The 21,494-nt window shown below is 40.7% G+C and overlaps 3 protein-coding genes across 4 annotated transcripts; all 3 read left to right on the top strand.

The window, feature by feature from the left end:
- Window positions 1-553: 553 nt before the first annotated feature.
- Window positions 554-8,115, top strand: LOC144084999 (rho-related GTP-binding protein RhoQ). The gene is made up of 7 exons (XM_077613909.1): window positions 554-628; window positions 829-990; window positions 1,081-1,426; window positions 1,705-1,763; window positions 5,334-5,498; window positions 5,583-5,678; window positions 6,006-8,115. The coding sequence occupies exons 3-7, from the start codon at window positions 1,285-1,287 to the stop codon at window positions 6,165-6,167; spliced, it is 624 nt and encodes a 207-aa protein (XP_077470035.1). The 5' UTR covers window positions 554-628; window positions 829-990; window positions 1,081-1,284; the 3' UTR covers window positions 6,168-8,115.
- A 561-nt stretch (window positions 8,116-8,676) lies between these two features.
- On the top strand, window positions 8,677-11,915 carry LOC144084996 (uncharacterized). Of its 2 annotated transcripts, XR_013303978.1 has the most exons (3): window positions 8,677-9,103; window positions 9,550-11,496; window positions 11,600-11,915. XR_013303978.1 is itself a non-coding variant. In XM_077613904.1 (2 exons), exons 1-2 carry the CDS (start codon window positions 8,914-8,916, stop codon window positions 11,292-11,294), a joined length of 1,935 nt encoding a protein of 644 aa, XP_077470030.1. In that variant the 5' UTR covers window positions 8,677-8,913; the 3' UTR covers window positions 11,295-11,583. The 2 variants fall into 2 exon arrangements, 1 of the variants encoding a protein (XP_077470030.1); XM_077613904.1 differs by lacking the exon at window positions 11,600-11,915 and having other exon boundaries at window positions 9,550-11,583.
- Window positions 11,916-12,743: 828 nt separating this feature from the next.
- Window positions 12,744-19,676, top strand: socs5b (suppressor of cytokine signaling 5b). Its single transcript, XM_077613155.1, has 2 exons — window positions 12,744-13,228; window positions 16,841-19,676. Exon 2 carries the CDS (start codon window positions 16,877-16,879, stop codon window positions 18,545-18,547), a length of 1,671 nt encoding a protein of 556 aa, XP_077469281.1. The 5' UTR covers window positions 12,744-13,228; window positions 16,841-16,876; the 3' UTR covers window positions 18,548-19,676.
- Window positions 19,677-21,494: the final 1,818 nt, after the last annotated feature.

The raw sequence follows: 21,494 nt of genomic DNA, 5'->3' as shown, positions 1-21,494 counted from the left end.
GGTGGTAAAATAAAGAGTGCTCTTGTTACAACAAATATTGCTAGTTAAACTCTGCATTCCCAACTAATGACTTAAATTGAGAGGGAATAATACAATGTAGTTTTGCAGAAATGGATGGAAGTGGCCCCTCATCCTCACACAAATCTCAGAATATTGACTGTCTATCCATCCGAGCACAGCACAGAGAGGAGTGTCTCCAATGAAACACTTGGAGACGGAGTCTGAGGTATGAGGTAATTGTTCAGTTTGGGTCACATGACCTGCTGCAGTAGCTGTCAAACGTAATGATAGCAGGAGAATCCTCGACCGCGCCCCCTGCAACAGTCTAGGGACTGTCAACCACAATGTCATCCAACTGTGCAGACAAGTTAAGAGATGGATGAAAGTACAAAAGAGATGGATGAAAGTACAAAATCATCACATCGCCAAAACATGAACAATTGGTGGGTTGAACACTTTAAATTGCGCCTAGGTATATTTGTGAGCGTGGATGATTGGGATTGGCTGGCACCCAATTCAGGGTTTCCCCTGCCTGTTTTCCCATAGTTGCCTGGGAGAGGCTCCAGCAGCCCCCGGGACCCTTGTGAGGATAAGCGGTACGGAAAATGAATGAATCAAATGAATGCTTGTAAGAATACTTATCTAATTTGAATGAAATCATAGATTTTCTACAATTTACCTTTAGGATGTTTTTCCATTGAATTTACATACTTGAGTCTACTACACTACCGTAGTTAGTGTTGTCATGAATTATAGAGGTAGTGTAATTGGAGAACTAAATATATTTTTTAAGAATATATCACCCTTTATACGTCGTGTAAATTCCAGACAGTGCCTTGTTTCCAAACTCCGCCTCTCCAGCAACCACCGCCGCACACACCTTTTTCTGCCCCAGCTGCTCTACAGGGCGTCCGGCAGCGTGAGCCACACCGGGCAGCGCGCACTGCTGGCCGGCTGCAATTGCCAGCGCCCACGGCAGGCCAAACGGGGGTATGTTGGAATAGAAAAACCTCCATTTATTTAACAACACGCGAAGATCGGGAGTGAAAAGTGCTTCACGGCTACCATTCGTGTTGCCAGCGGTTGCGGCGGAGTTCGGGGAGGGGGATGCAGTTGTGTAGCCGCTCGGCGCGCCTCGAAGTCCAGCGCGGAGGCTGGTGATGCCCGCCTCTGTGCGGGCACCACCGGCGCAAAGAAGAACACAAGACCAGGAAGAGGAAGCGAAGAGGGCGGCACTCCAGGGCAGCCGATGAGGAGGATGATGAGGAGTTTAAGATTGAAATCATGGCAAACGGAACCGGTACTATCATGTTAAAATGTGTCGTTGTGGGAGACGGTGCAGTGGGGAAAACGTGTCTTCTAATGAGCTATGCCAACGACGCTTTTCCAGAGGAATATGTTCCAACAGTTTTTGATCATTATGCAGGTAGGCAGACCATTTTTTATTGTATTTAAAAATCCCCTGGTGCCATGTTGCTATGTGTTTTAGTGTAGCTACAAAATACTTCTAGAGCCTAGAATATACTGCAGCAGCTAAACTGCATTGGCCTGCATCTGTTGCTATAATCAAAACCACTTGTTTGCCTTCATTGCAGACAGAGGTTGGGGACCCACAGCCCCTCCTTCTTTCACTTCACTCCCCCTTCAGACCTCCTCACCCACATGCCTTCCTCTTTTTAACTGTTTTTTGTTATTTCCTCACAGTGAGTGTCAATGTCGGAGGGAAGCAGTACTTGATGGGACTGTACGACACTGCCGGACAGGTAAGATTTTTTTGGTCCATGGTGCCAAATATGTCAAGGATGAACACAGCCACCCACGACAAAACATTCTCTCCCACACTCTGTGCCTATCTTTGGTAACAGCCCACTCACAGGCTTCATACGATGCAACAGGTGATAGTTTGCACAGACTTTTACTGCCATAGTTCAGTGTAGCAAAGACATTGGTGGCAGTGAGGGCGTTGAATAGTCCTATTATGGCAAGAACAGGCTTCCTGTGTCCAGTAATGTCACAGATTTGTTAATAGAGCTGCTCATTGCTCCGATTTTTACTCAATGTGCCTTTCAGGGCGTAATGCTTAAAACTCCGATCCAGCAGCCCACACATTCGTACACACGCACAATATTTTCACTCATCACAAGGGACTGTGCGTGTACGCATAGTGCGAGTAAGAATGTGAACTCACAAAATGAGTAAATGTTGCGAAATGCTAAGCTGCAGACATTTAGACTTCCACATTTCTCCAGTCTGTTTAGCCTACAAAGTTCTGCTACTTTGATGCCTGTTTTGATGCAAAGAGATTTTTACACTCGATGTAAATTTTCCGAAACATAATCAATAGCATTTTCCATACTCCATGAAAAAAACTATTTTTTCCCCACATGAACTCTTTCAGTGCCTTTGACGATGATAGACATCCAATCCTATGGCTCTTAGAAACCAAAGTACAACTCAGAATAAGTTTATCACTAGTAAGTGTTCTTTCACTGCCAAACCTCCCACTTCAAATGGATTGGATGTCTTGTTCTGTCAATGGCAGCCAATGACTGAACAAGGAAAATATAAAAATATCCTCCATTACTCTCAAGAGTTGTACAAAAATCAAATTCACCCCTTGAATACACATTTCTGGTCACCGATGGTTTGCACAAAGCATTTTTTCAAAGACGATTAAAAAAACAGTAATACAAACATCTATTGAATTGTATGTTAACAATTGAAGCCATTGATGATTAAATAATTGAAAAATTCTAAAATGCCTTTAGCATTTCTCCAATAAATTTCAAGGTTATCAAGCATTTAATTGAGTGCTCTAGAAAAAGATTAACAATTACTTTTTCAAGGTATTTGGATCCGCTTTATCACAGCCCTAAAATACTCAAATAAAAATTACATTTTAAATGCCAGAAGTTGACATTCTCTGCCTCAAGAACTACTGTCCCACTAGCAAGCTAAAAATGTGCATGTGACACGCTGGCTAAGTAAAACTGCTTGCTGCTCGGGCTGGATTTAACAGTGTGAATGAGTCACAATCTGAAACTAAATCTGAAAGCAGGTGAAAAGATCAACGAGGCACAGGAAGGTCAAGAGCCTATTCAGATATGTGCTTCTGTGCATACTCAGTACTTCTGAAAGTACCTGACACCCACGTCACCGCGACCATGTTATTTTTCTCTCTGAAGGTGCTGTAAAAGCATGACTTTCTGATTGTCTATTCTCAAGTGCTGTTTTGTGTGCGTGCATTTTTAGCTCTCTGAAATAGAGAAGTTCTCCTCCAGATGTCAGCCAGAGAGAGTAGAATTACCAGTTGAAAATCTGTCCCCCACTAGCCCCTGACTCTACTGACCTCTTTTAGAGAGCAGGAGGCATGCTGGTAATGTTTATAGCTTCAGTGTGTGATCAAAGAAGGGTGGCACAAATAGAGGCAGACTGGCTAAGAAGAGAGAAAGACCGATGGGCTAGAAGACAAAGAGAGTATGTAAATCTGGAAATACTGAAATACAGCTGGCGATGCTACCTTGTAAAGAAACCCTGCACAACTGCCACATTTTAAAAATTATATGTACAGGTGTGAGGGGTGTCAAAGGCAGCTGGAACAGGCTTCATTTATCAAATTATACTTCTAAATGGATGGATCTTTTCACACTGTAGTGGTGCCACATCATTGTTTGGGTTGTGCCATGTACAAGTGTAGACTGTTCACTTATCGAGCAGGTGCTTGGCCTTGAGCAGTGAGTAATCCTCACCTTTCACAAGCAATTTTTAAAAAAATTGTTTGGTCAAAACAAATTAAAAAAACCTACCTCAATTTGATTTTGCGTCACATGTTCAGATTTCCCATGTGCTGTACACTTGTGGTGGAACGGTCCATTAAATTCAAGGGTTGGTCCAAACCTTTTCTTGCCATTGTATATAGTATTTTCAAATCAATCAAACAGACATATGAAGTGAAACTATTGATTTAGTCTCAATTAGTTTGTAAGATGGTGCAGGCCAACATTGTAACAGCAGTTAAGACTTTTCAAACACGTTGACCTGGGCTACATAATCACAGCTTCCTCTGAATCGGAGTATCACTGAGTTCTATCTGCCTTCTAATGTCTGAAAAAAAGTGCATTTGTCCCAACCGCTTCCAATTTAATTATTCCAAAGGGATAGACTGCAAAGCCTTTATTGCTGACTGTGACAAAGAAGAAGAGACCAAAGTGTTTATTTATTCATTTGCTCGCCCACTATGAACACTCCACAAGGAGCTGGAGGAAACAGGAAGTGGATATTAAGAAATAACATACCTGTAGAAAAACTTGAAGAGTGGTATGAACTAGCTGGAAAGTGTATTTTGGTTTGATCTATAAAATATTCAAACAAGGGAAAAACTAATTGACTGATACAGTATTTTTGTTGTATGAATAACTCGGCAAAACTGTCAAAGCGCATAAAGGATTTTAGCTCAAATTTTCAGATCAGTGTTAATTGTATGCTGAAAATAATTCCCGTTTGGGAACCTATCCACTTTATACAGCCCCTAGGCAAGTGACAGTGGGAGCAGATGAGGATACGGCAATGACTCACAGAAATTGTGTTCATGTGTCAAGGAGTCACACAGCAGAACTCAGACAGTGACCTAATGGATATCGTAAGCTTTGCAGAGATAGACATGTACTGGGATGACTTTGACTATACTAGTATAGCCAGTTGCTTTTGATTTCTTGCCCTGTCTACTGATCTTAGTATTGGGTGTCAGGAGCATGTGATGCAGTGCTGTGGAAAAGTCATGAGTTGTTGAACTGACCTCATAGAACTGTGACATCCATGTGATCGAAACATTTCAACCTGATGAAGTGCTCTCTTAGCAGTGGGAGAGTGAACATTACTGGGCCAAGCCCTGAGCAGAGCTTGAGTATTAGAGCTGAGCTCGCTTGTAAACTGCCTCACTTGTGGTTAGACGACGTATTGTGTTTAGTGTCAGAGGTAAAGTGAGAGGCAATGATGGGTCTCAGCAAAGCTGTGGGCCTATTTACAAGGAAATGGCTCAATGCCTGAATGGCTTCCACCATTTTTCTACATTGCTTTTTAGTAAAGCAGATTACATTTTGTGATTATGTCACGTTAAAGTGGCTATGCAGCAATTGTCAGATAAATAGGGACAGTGGTTACTACAAATTGGGCATTTGGGAATAAAATTATCTGACACATTCTTTGCTCTTTATAACTCAAATCCATTTGACAGTTTTATGGCCATCAAGCCCGTCATGAAATGACCCCTCCCATTTGAAAACCAGCATTTCTCCCAGGTAGAGTACATTTCCTAATGTTGAATGTTTTCCCAGGAGGACTATGACCGACTCAGGCCATTGTCCTACCCGATGACCGATGTTTTCCTGATCTGCTTCTCTGTGGTCAACCCTGCCAGTTTCCAGAATGTGCGAGAAGAATGGGTGCCTGAGTTGCAGGAATATGCACCTAATGTCCCATATTTGCTCATTGGCACCCAAGTGAGTCCTCACCGGGATAGATCCTAAATAAATCTGGATTTAGAATTGTATTTATGTGCTAAATAACTTGTCTTGGTTGCTCAGATTGATCTACGTGACGATCCAAAGACCATTGCCAAACTGAATAATATGAAGGAAAAGCCAATAGTGACCGAGCAAGGCCTGAAACTGGCAAAGGAGGTCTGTGTTTTGAACAAAACCTAACAAGATGTCTTATTTATGGACAACTGAGTTTTTCTTTTCTCTGTCACTAGCTATTTTTACATAGACACATTTATTCACATTAAAAACCTGATCAAAACAAAAATGTTCCATGTACACACCTTGTTTGGATTATTCTTATCAAGCCCATGCGCCTCAAGATTTTTTTATGCATAGATGCCTAGAAACGTAATTTTAATGTCTTTAAAAACAGTGCATTTGATCATAGTTTTAGTCCGACTTAACGTACCCACCTAGTAGTTTTAATCCCCCGAATGCTAATTTTTCCTCTTTCCTGTTCCTCAGATTGGTGCATGTTGCTATGTAGAGTGTTCAGCACTAACCCAGAAAGGACTGAAGACTGTGTTTGATGAGGCTATCATTGCTATTTTGACTCCCAAGAGAAAGAAGGGAGCACTAAAGAGAAGACTGGGACCCCGTTGCATTAACTGCTGCCTGATCACATGATGAGTACACGTACATGATCTTTTCCAGCAAGCAGCAGTATACCATAAATGTCCTGGAATTCCAAAAATGACTGCAGACAGTTTAAGCAGCACAAAGGAATGCCGACAAAACTTTTAAACAGCAAGGCCACTATTTTCTTCTGCTGTCCAACAAAGAGCACAAAGACAAAGAGGTGCTTCTTCTAATTCAGGTGTTTTACAGTAAAAAAATACAGAATTTTAAGGTAAAGAATGTTGATTTAGTATTAGATATGAATACAATATTATTTGAGGCACCATATGCGTTGATGCTTATGTGTAGACATGAAGTCTAAATCTTTTTTTACATAAACATATTTTTTTCTGCCACCCAGTAAATCTCCAATTATTCATCATTGAACACCTGAATAAACTAGATATGTAGGGGATAACCAAATCAGCAAAGGAAATGTCAGAACAAAATATTTTGGATCTAGAGATATTTTTTCACAATTTTTGTCATGGAATGGTTTGTTGGTTGATCTTTTTTAAAAGTGATTTTAACCCTCAAATAAACAAATGCATACGTACACACTGGTGGCTAATGTTAACTTACACTTTATATTAAAGGCTCTAGAGATGAAGCACATTCCTCTGCTTTTTAGGCACTGCCCATCTTCCAGCACAGAGAAAACAATGAGGATGCACAAACTTGCTGGCACAAGCTTGAGCAGTTTATCATCATATAAACTTGCAATCCAGTAATGTTAAAGGCTAGAATTTCATTATTACGAATGTTGGAAATGCTACATCTTCTAGATTGTAGCTTTCAACAGACAATTCAGGGTTAGGTCTTAAGCTTATATTTTACAATTAAGGAGATGAATATCAATCACCAATGTCCAATTTTGGAAAATACTAAATTTATAATTAGCAGAAACCAAAGTGCTATGAATATCCTTGTTCAGTATAATCGTGATTGGCAAAACAATGTTAACTCACCTGAAGGCGACAGAAGTTCAATCCATTTTAACTGGGTGGGTGGCAGCGAATTAGTTCATTTGCTGCCATCCTTCACAAGGCAAATGTATTGGACGTGTAATTGTTGCAAATGTATTTAAATTCACAGTATATGGATGAAAAGAGCCTCGTGACTTTCAAATAAATAACTTCTATTATGGATTTGGGCTTTACCACAGCCAGCGTGTTCCAGATTAATTTAGTTAGTTGAGCAATGAAACATTCTTAATCATTTTTCTCAGAGATAAACATAGTGTGTGATTGAAGTGAATATGCAGTACTATTTGTTTTATTTTTTCATGTATCCTCCATATTTTCATGCAAAATATTTCATACTGCATTTGGGCAGTTGACTGCTTACTAGTAACAGAAATGTTTTAGGTACTGTATGATTGTTCCCCTGCTAATTTAATACATACAAGGGCATGTAATAGAAGTCTGGACCCTCCTTCAATGACATATAAAAGGAAGTTATATGTATAAAAGTACTTAATTATGAGGTTTTTCCTCAAATGAATCCAATATAGGATATTTATAAACTTGCATTACTCGCTTACATAACATTCATACTGTTATATCATATCGTAACACAAATTTAGATACTGTATCATGTCAGGTTTACAAGCCCTTTGGGCACTGCACTAGTGTCTTATAATGTACTTTTCCTGCAAGCCAAATGTCCCTAAAAATACCTAAATAAGTGTTATTCATTTGTTTGTTGGCTTTTCGTACATTTTTACAAGTGCCAATTGTTGCTAAAGAACTGTATTTGTTCAGTTAAGAATGTGATACAATGACCGAGTGATGCTTTAATGTCAATGGTGCTCCCATTCTCGACCCAAGCCTGCACGACTGTATTGTCGCTTTGATTCAGAGGGACATCCTCGCCCCCTCGGCTCGAAGAACTGCAACCACTAATGGAATGATCCTTCTTTTAACTCAATAAAAGTCATTACTGTGTTAGAAGCTCATCTTTGTAACTTTACTTCACACTACAAAATTAATGAATTTACTTTTATTATAATTATTATTTATTCATTTATTTATTTTTATGAAAACTATCACATTTGAGTACTTGTTGTTTTAAAAGAGTAGAACTTTTTTTTCTTCAATGCCTCCTCCTTAATGAAATGGTGTAATTGAACTGGCATCTTGCCCATAATTTAAATACTTCTTCTCTACATATAGATTGAAAATAAGAGGCTAATGTAGTATGTATGCACATATTACCAGAGTAGTATTCTCAAAAATGTCCCACAGTCCCATAAAGCCATTAGTTGGTAGCATAGAGTTATGCATTTGTCATAGTTCTAGTTTTAATGTTGTCAAATATTTTTCTCAATAAGAGACAAGCTCATTTTTGGTGGAAGTTCCTGATTAGAAAGCGAAGGCCCTATGACATCATCACATAGCTTTAAACCAGAGTCACATTTCTCATATTCAAAACCCTTCCTCTGATTTTGATCAACATGCACATGACTGAATGTGGTTCTGACATGTTGTAAATATTTTAACACGAGACCTGAGGCATTTCATTTGGACCCAAGTTTAAATGACTTTGGTAACATACATGCACAAAACGGGGTGTGCTCTCTTGCCAGTCGGCTCCTATACATGGGCCGACATACTGTGAAACATACCCCCAAAACAAACAAAATGATGACCAATTCTTGATTTGGCTCATGACAGTAAAGAGGTCACACAAGCAAGAACATACAGGCCAGGTCCATTAAGTACTGTTCTGTACTTGTACACAACAGTTACAGATAATGGATCCTATGTCCGATCCATTTGGACTGAAGAGTTTAGTGGACTGTATTTTCAGAGCAATATATTTTTCAGAACCGACTGACATGAGTGATTTTATACACCAATATATATCAGATCTTATGGACTACATAGGTTTTCATGAAGAAGTGAGTCTCAAGCGTCTTTTTGTGGTCTTCCAGGAACAATGGGGTAAGATATACTATTTTACTCTTCATTTTGCAGTTGAAAGGTATAAATTAATGCATCAGATTCAAATAATTGGTTCAGGCTACCAAATGTATCTCAAATGACTTTTGAACAACTCCAATAGTGAAAATATTTATATATACAGTAATGGTTTGTTACACAGTCACATACACAGTCGTACAAACGTAATGAATTTCCTCAAACAGTTGTCTGAACCGTTATTAGAAAGTGAGCCTGGTAAAGAACTGCATGTCACTCATCTTGCATAGGTTTGATTCCCATACGACTATATTTTCTCTAGCAGCTATTGCTCACGAATCAAAGAGCCACTACTTGAGGAAATAAGTGCATCAGTGCTAGCATTAATTGAGAGGATATAAAATGCTGTGGGAAATTGTTTTCTCAATATGTAAACTCATGTCTGTGATTTTCTTAATGGCCCTCAACAGAGAAGAAGTTTCTAGATATTAAAGTCACAAAATCATGCATGGATTCTGTCCCGTCCTTACAAAATCTATCTGAGGCTGAGATTGAAGACCTTTTGCATAAACTGTACAAGGATTTAGCAATAGCCAATGTATTACCAAAAGAGGTAGTCCATAGAACTAAAAGAGGCCGGAAACACAGTAAGAAGTCGAATGATGAAGTAAAATGTGGGGTGAGTTCATCACCAGAGGCATTGGATGAAGTTAATACAGAACCAGATGTAGTGTCAGCAGGATGGACATCATGTGAAGAAGACAATTTACAACAATGTGATGAAGCAATTCCAGCTCTAAAACCATGCGAGTTGCCACCAATTTTAGTGACATCTTCCAATATGGAAAAAACTACTTTGACAAATGTTAATATTAGTCCGGAACCCCTGTCAGACGTGCTTGTTCTACAGTCTAGATCACAAACACAAGAGCTTGATCTCGCACGTAGCCCATCAAGAGAAGAACTGGTTCTTATGCCTAGTCCAACAAGGCATGAATCATTTCTTACACCTAGTCCAACGAGGCAAGAATTGTTTCCTACACCTAGTCCAACGAGGCAAGAATTCTTTCCTACACCGAGTCCAACAAGGCAAGAATCGTTTCTTACACCTAGCCCAACGAGGCAAGAATCGTTTCTTACACCTAGCCCAACGAGGCAAGAATCGTTTCTTACACCTAGCCCAACGAGGCAAGAATCGTTTCTTACACCTAGCCCAACGAGGCAAGAATCGTTTCTTACACCTAGCCCAACGAGGGAAGAATCGTTTCTCACACCTAGTCCGAGGCAAGATTCGTTTCTTACACCTAGTCCGAGGCAAGAATCATTTCTTTCACCAAGTCCACAAAGAGAAGAACCTGATTTTACCCCAAGTCCACACAGACAAGAATCTGTTTTCACACCCAGTCCACCAAGGATGGATTCTTATTTTACACCAAGTCCCCAACAAAAAGAATCTCTCTTTTCACCTAGTCCACCAAGGCAAAGGTTTTCTTCTCCACCTAGTCCACCGAGGAAAATCAAGTTTGTTAATAAGAGTGAACTAACAGTGCATATGAAAGGATCAGATGAAACCATCAGCAAGTCTTCAGGGCAAAACTTGGCACAGACGCGAAATGATGCCACCCCTGGTACTGATAAGGCTAAATGTGTTAACAGGGGGACACTTCTAGGGGCTGATAAAACCAAGACAGTATCATTTGGAGCCAAAAAAACATCATCAGATACCAGGCCTAAACGCGTAGATTCCAAGAACACTCGGCCCCCTTACATTATAGCTCAAAAACAAGGACCTTCAAAATCTGAACCAGTGACCAGACCACCACAGGAGGCCAAAAAAAACAGACTGGGTTCCAGCCAATCCTCTGGTTCAAAGAAATTTGAGAGATCACAATCACTAAACAGACTAACCATTTTGGAGACCACCAATGTGCTCGCTCACGTAACAATGAGTCCAAAGAGGCAAAAATCAGGAGTCAAGTCATCGTTACCCGAAGTGAAAAGAACAAGGTTAAGTCTTCGACACTTATACGGAGCAGAAAGGCCTAAAAGTGGTGGAGCAGACACGAGCCCAAAACCAAAACAGCCCTGGAAAAATCCACTCAGTGATCCTCCAAGAAGGGAAGGACCTCCACGGGTTCTTTGGATGGATAGGGAAAGAGTAAAGCCAGTGCAAAACAGGACACATTGGAAAATTCCTGCCCGCATCTTGTTTTGATACTAAACACAAATGATTCACACACTACACACTATTATTTATGTTCAACCTTTGTTGTATACACTTTTCTTCAAAGATTTTGTTCAGCGGTTTTTGTCTTTTTGCATGCTTTTGAGTTGGCATGGTGTCTTTAGTTGACTTCCTGGCAAGTACCCATCTCAGCCTATGGACTAGCCCATGATGAACATCTCTACCTAGCCATGTGAGATAACCTTGGGGCACCGATGGCAGCAGGATATGGTGTCTCGAGAGCCCTTGTGTGTGAGTTACAGCTGATAGCATGTGTATTTCCTTGTGCCTTGCAGAAACTCCGGTGCTAAGGTAGACATTGCGAGAGAGTCCAAGATGTGGGTCAGACTTCTGGAGAGCAAAGAGACACAAGACCTGCGATGAGTGCAACAAAAGAGTTTGGAAGTCTTCATCCCACCTTGCCTCTTTGATAAAAATAAAAAAGACCAAAAAAAACTGTTTCAACACACCTTTGGCTCACTAGAACCATTATATTAGTTGGACCCAAATTACTTTGAAACTTGTAACTCAAGCATTATTGTTGGGAATGCAATGTGAAAAGAATTTTCCTGCCAAGAGTATTGACTCTGTAAATAAACTGCTCTTGTGCTTTTTGTGCAGATCTCATTATATATTGGCTTTTCAGCATATGGTACAAGTTCTTGTGTGAAATATAGAAAACTTGTGTTTATGTAGGCACATTTATACAATTGTGCACACTAACGTTTTTATCTTTGTCTTTTGGTTTTGCTACCACAAGAGGGCAAAATAGGGCTTACATAGTTTATATACAGTAGATCCCTTCAAAGGGATAATTAGCCACAAAACGGGCAATCAAATTGCTGATAATTCCGATTCCTTCATAAAACAAAACAAAAACTAATTGAGAAATGACTTTTATTTCTCACAAGCTGAAACAACGCCTTCAACTTGTTGGTGTATATTTTTAACAATTGCCAAACAAAAAGACTTGTCTGTGTCTTTTTTTGGGCGTGAGCAGACTTGGTATGAATTATTTGTTTCGGTTAGGGATTTTTAAAATGACAATCTTAAAATTATTTCAAGACCTTTGATTAATATTACTCACAAGTCAAATCAAACTCATCTAGAGTTATGTCATGTTCATTGTCATGTGGATGATAAATACCCACGTTAATTCATTGATTTTGGTGATTTTTAGTGTTTAGTAATTACCCCAAAAAGTCACTTATATAGTATAGAGTATAGAGTTAAGACAACACGTTATTCCACTTATTTCACGTTCTAGATTTCAACAAGTGAAGTCAGTGCAACTTCAACATTTCAGTATTCTCATGTTGGACACATTAATTGCATTTTTCCCTTAATATATTGTATGCATCAATCATCTGTGGTATGTAAATAATATACATGATGTCATTTTTGAGAGGCCTGAAAGAGCATCATTGCAATGATCCACGTTTCCATGCACTAGCTGGAAGCGACCTGCTTTTGGTCCAGAGCTCCGTTGTTCATTGGTGGCACGGGACGCCCATCATTGGGAGACATCTCCGGGGTTTTCCCTATCCGCGTCCCTAGTCGGAAGTGGAAATGCGTCCCCTGTTCTCCATTGGACCACCACGCCGTCAGTGAACGAGCGCTCCCCGGCTCACGGAGCTCCGAGAACACTGTCATATTGGGCTGCCGCTGCGCCGAAGAACGTGCGTGGAAGGAGTAGAAGAGCCGGTGGCTGTGGTTTGATTTCGACCACCAAATGATCGGGACAGGGGCCGCTGAATGTTTCCATCCCTGGGGATGACACCCTCAAAGATCATCGGTCCTTTTGAGCCTTCGCCCGACGACGCCGTGCCGGCCGAGCCGAAAGGAGACATGCCTGCTCTCGTTCAATAGCCATTTTTTGCAGACAAAGAGGGCTGTTGAGTAGGGCTTTCAAAAAAGGCACACGGGTAAGACACAATTCGACAAATGAACACGGAGTTTATAAAGCATATCCACCGGATCTGTTTTGTTACAGCTATGCGTGTCCGTTTGCCTCGTTAGTGGGCAATTTGGGCTGGATCTTTTTCTAACGCTAACCAGACTAGCTAGCTGCGTGGCTAGTTTTGATGCTAGCACGTCCATGTCCTGGGATTTGCTTAACGCTTCGCGTTTTTGGGTTAGTCCCCCTGATTTCAATTATTGTTCCCTATATCCAAACTTAACCATCGTCTGGTCGGCCCCTTTGTGTATGTTTGGCAAATGGATATCAATATTGAAGGTTTTATCTACATTTTCTAACCGCTAATGATCACCATCGGCGAATGTTAGCATGGAAACTACCTTGGCTGGGATTAGGGAAAGGGGAACACGTCCTCCAGAAATTAAAAGATCCCGAAACCGTAATTAGATGGTGATATGAATTCTACGTGCATTTCGCTCATTTAATGACGATAGTTTGCTATTTGTCTTCTAGCGACTAATGTACCAAGCCGCTAGTACACTGCTACCCATTTTTAAAACACTCACGCGAAAGGTATTATAAAGTACAGTCTGGCTTGCGATGACTAAATCAATTTTTGACTCATGTTCTCAAATTCTGACGCAGTTGTTTAGCATGTTTAATTGTCTCCCAGATGCTGGATTTCTTAGATCTCCTATCCTGCCACTGACAATGATAAACTTCCAATTCATTTGACCTGGGAAGATTGACTGTGCAAATTTATATTTCGGTGCCATTGACTGCGCCAGTCGTCCAATTCATTTGAAATGGGATGTGATCAATTGCTGCGAGCCTCCCAGTCCAAATGAAGTGGACGTCTAGATCTGCCAATGGCAGCCAATAAATTAAATCCTTCCCCTATTAGGGTTAAGCACAATAATCGCTGCCAGACTCTCTCCCACTTAAAATGGATTGGATGTCTAGTACCGTCAATGGGTTAATTTGTCTTTCAGAGAGGAGAAAAATGACAAACTAGAAAAGATAGCAAGAGAACAGCCATACGTTTTTGAGGATTACATCTCTTCTACATTCTTAACTGAGAAATCCATTTTAAGATATATTGTTCAGGGGTGACCTCCAATATCCCTTTAATTAATTTAATGGGATTCAAGTGATCAAGAACAACCTCCAAATGTCTCGGGAGATCTCCACTCTGCTCCTCTCTTCTTTACGCTGGCTTTGCCAAGAACCATCTCGGAGATCAGTTTGATCCCATGAGAATGGGTGTGCTGACCTGGCAGAAAGCCAAATCCCCTAGTTCTGTTCCACAAGATTGCTGGATTTATAGTTCTTGCATGACTAGGAAAATGTGAATTTGCATTAAATGGACACGTGGTCTCAACTTGTCTTGTTGACAAAATGTGACAGCGCTAAATTTTAATTTATTTGATGAAAAATTGATTAACATTATTGTGATGGAGAAAGAACAAAACGTGGAATAATGTTTTACCACCATGTACTTTGTGGCTGTTGGAGAATTATAATACTTTGTCTGTACTTTAATGTGACCTCTTAATAAAGATAAGAGCAATACTCAAAAAGCCCAACATGCTCATAAGTAAAATTGTGAGTCTATAAAAAATGTATTCAAATGCTATAGAGTTTGACAAGTTTCCATAATGTTACCGTCAAAGAATTTCCCAAATTAAAAACAAAATATTTAAATAATGATTGACATGAAACATTGATTGGATGTATTTTCCAAACCACATCCTGAGTCGTAGCATATACCAGCTTGGGCAAAAAACCTTTATATATGTGATATACAGTAGGTTTAGGGTGGTTCCAAGCTTTTCACAACTTTCTAATTTGGTCTAAGTAACACATAATTTGGGTGTGCCTTTTATGACATTGTAATTTGTGAAAGTGAGTTTCGCCTTTGTATTTTTTTTACATAACTCTAAAAATAGACAAAACACGCTTTATACAACTCCTTAGGACAGCTTCAATAATTTTTTTCCAACTAAATACCCTGACAATAAAGCATACTGCGAATCTGGGGCAAATCCCCAACCGACCCCCGCTCTTTTTTTTCCTCCATAAATCTAAACCTACAATGAGGCTTATCAGTACTAATTTGGGTTAGCCAGAGTTTTGGCATGGAGTTTTTATAAACATTTTCCAGAATTGATGAACCAGTGTGTGTTTCTAGTTTTGTTCTAAAAATTGTTTATTTCACTGAAATGAACACAGATGAAACAGACTGTTGTTACAACTTAAGTAAAAGCCAAATCAATGCAATCACCCACTTCCATGCCCTAAAATCCAAACTTATGCCGAGTACCGCCGTGTCAAAGACGTTATATTGGCCAGCACTCAGAGGGTGGACTGTTCCCCGCAGGGCATCAGCATTATCTAGATAGCAATTTGATATTAGTAGCGCGGATGCGCCCGTTTCCAAGGAGCAGTCGCCATGCCAGAGTGCGGAGCTTGGCATGAATTCAGATTTAAGAAAAAGTTGTGGCTCATCCTCGAGTGCGCACTGCTCTTTAAGTATAATGTTCTTGTGCTTAAAAATCTAGGCTCAACTTGAACTTCAGCTAGCTTTATATCGTCAATAAGCATATGTATCCTAAGATGACACTACGGTCTCTGGATGACGTCTCCCATTTATTCCCACTCTCAACATGGCATCTGTTGTTTGTCCTCATTTTTTAAAACTGTTTATGTGCATGAACAGTTCTTATAAAAAAATTATGATTAATTGAACTCACAAAAAAGGGAAATCTCTTATCTATCTGATTAAGTTTTGTTTTCGGACAAGAATGTACATTTCATTGCACACTTATTATATTGACACAAAAAACTTGCAAAGCCTGGTGGTGGAGGGGTTTTACAGCTTAACATTGGCCAATCATGTCTAAAAATAATAGATGTGCTGACAGTAATTTTTAAATTATAATTGTTCTATGTTATTATAAGCCCATTATTTGCAATACTTCAACATAAAATACACATTCTTGAAATACAGTTTTAACAAAAATAAAGGCCAATTTTCTTTTCATTTAAACTCTTGTGACTATTAAGAGACACTTTTGAAACAAATCAATGAAGAAATCAAAAAAGTGCCAACATGGCCAAAAGTTAAAACTAACTTTTTTTTTCCATGACATCTCACTTAAAACTCAAGCACTACTAAATAAAATAATGATTTGAAATAATGTTCTCATCAGTGTCAATTACAAGGGAAATTTTGCACTGTAACAAGCTAAGAAGATAACGGCATTAACCTCAGCCCTCTTTGCCACACCTCTGTGCAAGTTGATTTAATCAAATTAACACAGATTTGGTAATTCCCCCTTAATAATTTAAATTATCACATACTTTTGGAGGAGGCTGTTTTTATCTCCAAGTACATGCTGCTGTTTCAAGAAATGTTTCCTCAGGTCTAGACTAGCTCTGTGATACAGTAAATACCAGCAGATCAGTTGTGAGCATATCCTGGGTCATTTATAGCTGCGGCCTTGTGTCAATGCATGTCTGCCTGGCAACTCTTAACTCTCCCGTTCCAACATCTTACATCTACAGACCACAGTTTATCAAGTTTTTAATTTTTTTTTTGTTTTTCTTCTTTCCGCAGGTCCCCGGGGCCCTTGTTGAAAACAAGTTCAGCAATATGTGGAGTAACCTAAAAAGCAAATGCCAAACTTTCTTTCACAGCAACAGTTCAGGACCCACCGATGGCCAGAATGAGGCAGACGCCGTCCACTGCGTGGTAGATCTCAGCCACGTAGGTAGTTCAGGTGCGGCTCAGGCAGCAGAGGTCTCCACTTCATCAAGCAGCCCGCTTCCAGTGCCAATGATGACCGTGGGGCGCCGCCATCACAACTGTGTGTCAGACACGCCTCAGATAGTAGAGATCTCTATCGACAAGGACACAGAGGATGTGGGTGGGGGATCGGGGAGTGTACCCTTGGCTCGCAGAGATTCTTACTCCCGTCATGCTCCATGGGGGGGCAAGAAAAAACACTCATGTTCCACAAAAACTCAAAGTTCTTTAGAAGTAGATCGGCGGTCCGGACGCTTGCGAGGGAGCGGAAACCGCAGAGACAGACGCCATGGCGTCTGCTCAATCCAGGAGATGAGTGATTCTTTGTCCGGAGGAGGACGCGGCGTGAACGGTCGGTCGTTGCGGCAGCGACTAAGCGATACCGTAGGCCTTTGCTTGCCGCTAGCTGCTAACAGACGCTCTTCCAAAAACCCGGTCATTTCCAAACGGAAGATCCACCTGACAGAGCTAATGCTGGAGACCTGCCCCTTTCCGCCAGGCTCCGAGCTCGCCCACAAGTGGCATTTGATCAAGCAGCACACCGCGCCCGTCAGCCCACATTCCTCCACTGCCCTTTTGGATGCCTTTGACCCAGCGCACCCCTCACCTGAGGATGAGGAGGAACGTCTGCGGGAACGCCGCAGACTTAGCATCGAGGAAGGTGTGGACCCACCTCCCAATGCACAGATCCACACTCTGGAGGCCGCCGTGCCGGGCTCATCCGTCTACAAACTGGGACCAAAGATGGCGTCTGGCATGGGGGACGCCCCCGCAGATGGCCGAGCCTCAGTGACGGCCTCTTGTTCGGGAGCCTCGACCTCGGGGGCTTCCGCTCAGGTGTTAGGGGCCACCGCTTCAGCCCAGGACACTGACTCTGAGGAGGATTCCACAACCCTCTGTCTCCAGGCCAGAAGACCGAAACAAAGGCACGCCTCTGGGGAAGGTCACACGAGCAGACAGCAGCCCGGGCCCTGGAAGGTTCACACCCAAATAGACTACATCCATTGCCTCGTGCCCGATTTATTGCAGATCACATCTTTGCCGTGCTACTGGGGAGTAATGGACCGGTACGAGGCCGAGTCGCTTTTGGACGGACGCCCCGAGGGCACCTTCCTGCTTCGTGATTCGGCCCAGGAGGACTACCTTTTCTCTGTCAGCTTCCGCCGTTACAACCGTTCGTTGCATGCCCGCATCGAGCAGTGGAACCACAACTTCAGTTTCGACGCCCACGATCCTTGCGTTTTTCACTCTTCCACCGTCACGGGACTGCTGGAGCACTACAAGGACCCGAGCGCCTGTATGTTTTTCGAACCCCTGCTCACAGCGCCCCTCCACCGGACATTTCCCTTTAGCCTGCAGCACCTGGCACGAGCAGCCATCTGCCGTTGGACCACTTACGATGGGATCGGATCTCTACCGCTGCCACCTGCCTTGCAGGACTTCCTCAAGGAGTATCACTATAAACAGAAAGTTCGAGTTCGCTGGCTGGAAAGGGAGCCGGTGCTGAAAGTCAAATAGTGGTCTTTGTCCGTTGCCTGTAAAACCATGGAGGAAGATTACACAGCTTGAGAAATGCCCCCTTAGAGGCTATACTGACAGACTCATTAACCTCTTTCCAGTGGAGGTTGGAATTGAAATATAACAACCTATACGAGATTCATTCTAATCTTTATTTTAGGTATTACTTACATAAAAGCATATGACTATATTCTGCTGGCTAGCACAGATGATGGAGTTCAGTATATATAAATACAGTAGAAGCGGTCTATATTTTGGATGGGGACAGGTAGGAGGAACACAAATAGTGCAACGATACCATTTATATGTCCTGCTTTGTCCTTAGCGTCTGCCTGATCCCAAAACATCAACCTGCCTGTAGACCTGCATGCATGCCTCCCTTGTCCAGTGTCCACCCCTCAAAAGTTCAAACAGCTATACTCAAGCCACATTCTGTAGCTACATTGTACAGGTTACATTTTTTTTTGCACTCAGTTGTTTTTCTTGTGGAAACACCCATTGGAACGTCTTTCCAAGAAAGAGTTTTTAAGGGTTTTTTAAAGGTCCCCTTCTTTGTTTTGTCTTCTCCACTGTTTCACATGTAACATTGTTCAAAATTAATTTGACCCGGTTAAGGAATATATATTTAGCTTCAATGTATTTGTCTGAAACTCCATTAGAACAATCCAGTCGGAGCAAATACCACATACTAATGAGTGCAATGGACGTCTAAACGTGACAAAGAATTAAAATTCACAGTAGAAGGATAAAGAAAACAGCCACTTAATTGGACGTCGATCCATGTCAATGGCAATAGTTAACTGCCACATTTTCATCGCAAAAATCTTGCAAACTGAAATAAGATTACGTTAAAGATTATAAAAAAAAGAAGTTTTGATACATAGGGGGACCTTTAAAGTGTGATTGGGAAGGCATCTGGAAGTGCTTTTTGTTGCATTCTGTGCTTGTCTCATGGATAAAAGCTACATCAGCCACATTCTTAGCCACCTCTTTGCACATGAGCATTTGCTAAACAAGAGACAGGGGAAAGCATCAGGGAAATTAAATGATTTTTAAAGGATTATAAATTAAAGGCACATGTTTTCCATAAACAATGATGGTGAATAATAAACCAGCCTATTGTTTCCTACTTTGTAAGCTAAACTTGTCAACTTTATTCTTGCTTTATGGCTTTGTGCTCACGCTATACTGCAGTCACACAGAGCTTTTGTTCCTGGATGATATTGAAACCCCAAGTCGAATTATGCCTTTTAATAAAAGGCTTTTGTCACCTTTGCAACAAACATTTGTCTTATAGTAAATAGGACACAGTGAGAGGCTCATGCCTGATTTTTTTTCCCCTTTTGTTTTACCAGCAGCTCAGAATGTGTGGAGTTTTTTTTAACTAAAGGGACGAGGGTGCATTTTATAAGACAATCAAGTGTCTAAGATTCAGGCTGTGATTTGTCATGTGGCTTTGTGAGTCAATCACAATTTTGAGGATTGTGTTGGAAATTAGGCATCCGTTAACAAATGTAAAACAGTGGAAACTTGCATATTCACAATTTTTGAATCCTGCACCCCCACTTACTGTTAATAGTGGGTATCCACTGTATTTACAAAATTTCAACTTCTGAAAATGCTGGAGTTAACCCTTTCTAATTTACTTCAAATGTAGCCTGGTTATTTGTTATCACGTAGTGAACATAACGTGATTTTTTGTGTGTGGCAATGACGCTTTAAAAACGCAATTGGTGCCATGGAGTTCTGTGCAGTATCACATGACTAAAGTCCAATTTTGTTGCAAATCAACCTGTAGGCAACATTGCAAACCTTGAGATGTAGTGGTTTTCATCACATAATGTTGCTGGTGATGCATTTGAGAACAGAGGCCCCAATACTTAAACATTAGTGTAACCGATGTGCCTTTGGTATTGAATCATCTAAATTAGAGCAAATCATGCCCACTGATGCCATCAAATCACAAAAGTAATAAAAAGGTGCATAAGATCCAAGCTCTCTTACTCTCGGTGCACATAAGACTTTACTGGTGCTAAGTCTAATAAGCTATTGCCAATTAGATGAAGGTTGGACTTTCCGAGGTTATTATTTCATCTGCTACAACTGTACATTGTCCTTTTTCACCTAACTTTCAAATGGCATATACCCTCTTTTTCAGACTCCAAGTCACACCTGAGTATAAGTCGCATTTTTGGGAGGGCATTTTTTTTCAGGGTGGAGTCAGTCTAAAAAGGCATCTGTGCCCAGCTAAACTATTTAAAAAAAAGTGCGACTTATAGTCTGGAAATTCGGTTTAAAAAAATCCATATTCTGTGGTGAAGATAAAATAACTTGAATCCGACACCATCTCTCCTATAGCTTGTATCTCTAACATATGTGGTCTTTAGTATCAGTTAAAAGAAAACCAGAACAAGCATTGCATATATTTCCAAAAGGGCGACAGTGTGTCTAGTAGAGTAGCGTGGAGCCCAGAGCTGTCACATCAACATTTAAATTGACAAATATGACATTTTCTGGGATAATTCCCTTTCTGTTTAAATGTACACAAAAAATCTTTGATTTTCTTCTGCAACTCAATTTTTTTTGTTAACTAACTCACCTATATATTAGTTTCTCATCACACACTGATGTAATCAGTAACGTATAAAAACACCTTAATTTTTTCATTTATTTCGACCTTGCACAACATTAGCATAACGCATACTATTTTCACTAGGCAGCAACAATCTCAGGCATATTTAGAAATTGAGGGTCATTCTTTGAGCCATTACAGACTAACTTAATGACACTCATTTATTGTAAATTTTAAGTCCCCATCTCACCACAGCTTGCCCGTCCTAGGCCAACATAAAGTTAAAGATGGCTACTGTTCCCTGAGTGCCCTTGCCTGTCCTGACTACAAGTTTATTTTATAATTTTTGAAATTCTTAAATTAATAGCACTTTAA

Source organism: Stigmatopora argus, chromosome 11, assembly GCF_051989625.1.
Source record: "Stigmatopora argus isolate UIUO_Sarg chromosome 11, RoL_Sarg_1.0, whole genome shotgun sequence".
Lineage (NCBI taxonomy): Eukaryota > Metazoa > Chordata > Actinopteri > Syngnathiformes > Syngnathidae > Stigmatopora > Stigmatopora argus.
The sequence above is the reverse complement of the archived record's forward strand: the minus strand, read 5'-3'. Positions and strand labels throughout refer to the sequence as shown.